At 35.6% G+C, this 3,834-nt stretch overlaps 1 protein-coding gene across 1 annotated transcript; it reads right to left on the reverse strand.

Moving 5' to 3' along the window:
• Positions 1-460: 460 nt before the first annotated feature.
• Positions 461-1,233, reverse strand: LOC138885813 (uncharacterized). The gene is made up of 2 exons (XM_070166796.1): positions 885-1,233; positions 461-804 (listed from the first exon to the last, which is right to left on the reverse strand). Exons 1-2 carry the CDS (start codon positions 1,231-1,233, stop codon positions 461-463), a joined length of 693 nt encoding a protein of 230 aa, XP_070022897.1.
• Between the last annotated feature and the right edge of the window lie 2,601 nt (positions 1,234-3,834).

Consider the following 3,834-nt stretch of genomic DNA (forward strand, 5'->3'; position numbering starts at 1 on the left):
TGAAAGTACAAAGATATGTTTAACCTTTTTCCATTCGGTAATATGGGTTAAATTCATTTAAACCCAATCCAAACTACACCGAAACAAATTAAAAGGAGATAATCAGATTTGACTTTCAGTATCAATCTCTACAACAATAACAACAACAAATCTTCAAGCAGGTGGAGTCTGGGGAGGGTAGTCTGTACGCAGACCTTACCCCTACCTAATACAGGTAGAGATGTTATTTGCAATAGACCCTCGGCTCAGGAAGGGCAAGAAGAAGAGGAGTAAAGCAAGGAAGGAAGAAAGATGGAAGATAAAAGAAAAAGGGAAAGATAAAGGATAAATGGTATCAAATAATAACAACAGGGAATACAATACATGAGGCGAACAAAATCACATACCGTAATAAATATCTAAGAATATGAAGGGACATGCATGCTACTTAGACTATGGGTGAACAACTATAAACTACCTACTAACCTTCTACATTAATCCTCGACCTCCACACCCTCCTATCAAGGGTCATGTCCTTAGTGAGTTGAAGCAGTGTCATGTCCTGCCTAATCACCTCTCTCCAATACTTCTTAGGCCTACCTCGACCTCTTCTCAAACTCTCCATGGCCAACCTCTCACACCTCCTAACAGGTGCATCAATGTTTCTTCTCTTAACATGTCTGAACCATCTCAGCCTCGACTCCCGCATCTTGTCCTTCATGGAGGCTACTCCCACTCTGTCCCGGGTAGCTTCATTCTTAATCATATCTCTCCTGGTACACCCACACATCATCTCAACATCCTTATCTCTGCTACTCTCATCTTCTGCACGTGAGAGTTCTTGATTGGCCAATACCCAGCCCCATACAGCATAGCCGGTCGAACCACCACTCGATAAAACTTACCCTTAACTCTTAGCGGCACATTCCTATCACACAAAACACCAGAAGCGAGCCTCCACTTCATCCATCCTGCTCCAATGCGATGCGCGACATCTTCGTCAATCTCCTCGTTACCCTGGATAATCGACCTGAGATACTTAAAATTCGCTCTCTTGGGGATAACTTGAGCATCAAGTGTAACCTTTATGTCTGCATCATGGGTCCCGTTACTGAACTTGCACTCCAAGTATTCTGTCTTGGTTCTGCTCAGTTTGAAATCTTTAGACTCCAAGGTCTGTCTCCAAACCTCCAACCTCGCGTTAACTCCGCTACGCGTCTCGTCAATCAACACTATATCATTAACAAATATCATGTACCAAGGCACCTCCCCTTGGATGCTTCAATCTCTACACTACACGTCAAACCAAGAATATTGTTATCCTATAATGGAGCAGAATTTTCCTTTTACTTAAATTTGGATGAACTAATATCATCTTACATAGTACACGCATCCGAATAACCCAATATAGGGATTTACATATCAAAAAAGGAAGAAATTAACTCCTAGCATATGTTGTTAAAGTTTAAAAGTACTAATGTTTACCCGTAAAATAGTATAATTGAATTTTGTAACGTGGTTTATAGACACGTGAATTAAATTGATGTGAAAAATAAAATAGTAAAGAGCAACAACAAGTAAAATAAGAGTAATTAAAAAAAACAAGCATGAGTTTCAAAATATTCCCACCGGAATAAAAAATAATTAGAAAATCTCGAGAATACTTGTATAAAGCTTAAAAGAACGAAAGAAAGAATGCTAGTCTTTTCCTATTAGGATTTCTTGATATCAAAGCCTATATTTATACTAGAGGTAGGGATACATGATTACAAAGTATATCCTCTTAATTAACAATATTATTGCTATAATAAAAGGTAATTAAAAAGTGATTAAAAAATAATAAAGGGTAACAAAGACTGATAAAGGCTGGAGGAATATTGTGGTCTTCTGTAACGTTTCTAACGGTTATATATTGAATTACCTCTTATTCGGCCACAAGTTTGTATCTTATGTCATCATATATAGTTGAGTCACTTCTGACCGGTCATCCTTGAGACATGTCACTTCCTAATTTACCTAACTCTTGATACTGAGACCGATTTTACCGTATACAACTAATTGCAAAACTAAACTTCAATTCCAGAAAATAAAGTTTCTTTATTTCAATATGTTGCAAAAATATCAGCAGCAAAATCCCAACCAACATGAAATGAGTGATGAGCTAACCCTAAAAGGAAAAAGGAAAAAAATACCTCGAGATAGCCAGCCTTTCCAACATGATATGAATTATCTTTTCCAATGCGTTTCATTTCCTATGTATTGTAATAAATAAGTAGAAAAGGACAGATTTGATCCCAGTGGAAAGAGTAGATCCGCAAAAACTTCATATGGCGGATATCATTAATTATGCATATTACATCAACCATGAAAAATGCGTAAACCAAAAAATGGAACATAATTTTGAACTGAATAGAAGGACAAAGCCAATACTGATGATGTTGTAACAGAAAATTATTAGTAGAATTTATCAGATCATCAAACAGGATCAAAAGAAAAGGCAAGACATATTTATGTTTAATTAATGGTGAAGTACCCCGTCATTGTCTTACATTTGCACCAAAAGTTAAATTTAAAAATAGCCTAATGATGTTAATGCCAATATTCAGTCCATTTGATATTCACTTCCCGAGTATCTTGGCCAGAAAGCGAGCCTTTCTAGGGCAATTGATGTAGACGACGAACAACAGAAGCAAAGTTGGACTTTGTGCTTCTTCACCGTCTACTTCATTTTTTGTCAATATTTTGCTTGATTAGGAGAGGTATCATGTCTAACACTTATTAGCCCTCTTTTACATAAATATACAGATTGGTGAATAGATTATAGACATGCATATTCGGCCATTCCTTTATAGAGTAGTATGGAAATCTTAAGTTAGAATGTTTGACTGAATTTATTAGTTTTGGTTCATATTTTATATTTATTTATTTTAAAAAATTTATTGACTATATACAAAGATTTAATTTAAAATCTAATAACTTAAAAAAGATTAAAATTCGTGTCCGTTGTTTCTTCTTCTCTGCCGTTATTAACTTGTGCGATAACAAGTGTGAGTGAAGAAAAAAAGATGGACCAAAAAAGGGGTGGCACCTCTTCACAACGTTACATGAGTACATGCAAAAGTAATTTTAAAAAGTTTAACCTTTTTAGCACCTTTATTTTCTTCATTTCGAGTGTTGGAGAACCCCCACTGCCTTCATTCTGATAAAACCTACAGTTGCTGTAGGTAGATCAGACAATATGTTACATCGTTATAAAGTTGTCTCCATCCAAGAGCTCACCATTAAAGCGATATAAAAGAAGATTATCTTAATCAATCTCTTATTTTGTCTTGTACACTAGTCACACCTTTTGTCAACTATGGTCATTTGATTGATGAAAATAAAAATTATGAAATGTAAGAATGATTCCTTGGCCATAGTAATATAAAATATGCCAGCTTCCTAATTGCTGAAAACTTATGCAGATGACTGTTCTGCCCATAGTAAAAGTGAAAAATAGTCGTTGGTGTGACGAAATTAAGCAAAACAGCAGAGGTAATACAACAGCGAAAATCAGTAAAAGAATATATGGTTTACTAAAGAGATTCGTCCCACACCAGCCAGGCCACCATTGATTTTACGTCACAATTCTATCAACTTTTCCACCAATTAAGCAGAAGCATTCAAAAGCACTCATTCTATCAACTTTTCCATCATAATTTAGCCTCTCTCTCTCTCTCTTTTTTGTCAGCTGTCAACTCTTCTTCAAAACTATTGAATAAGGAGTTATTAACTTGGCGTTCAATGTTTCCAACACGATTCTTGTTTTGGGCAAACAAGAAGCATAATTACAATAACATAGAAGCATCACATAAT

Source organism: Nicotiana sylvestris, chromosome 2 (assembly GCF_000393655.2).
Source record: "Nicotiana sylvestris chromosome 2, ASM39365v2, whole genome shotgun sequence".
Classification (NCBI taxonomy): domain Eukaryota; kingdom Viridiplantae; phylum Streptophyta; class Magnoliopsida; order Solanales; family Solanaceae; genus Nicotiana; species Nicotiana sylvestris.

What these genes read in the sequence shown, in the direction of transcription:
- LOC138885813 (XM_070166796.1), bottom strand. Translation starts at nt 1,233, where the DNA reads ATGATATTTGTTAATGATATAGTGTTGATTGACGAGACGCGTAGCGGA. An exon ending in TGTGCCGCTAAGAGTTAAGG is followed by an intron (nt 805 to 884) that starts GTAAGTTTTATC and finishes TCTCACGTGCAG; the next exon opens with AAGATGAGAGTAGCAGAGAT.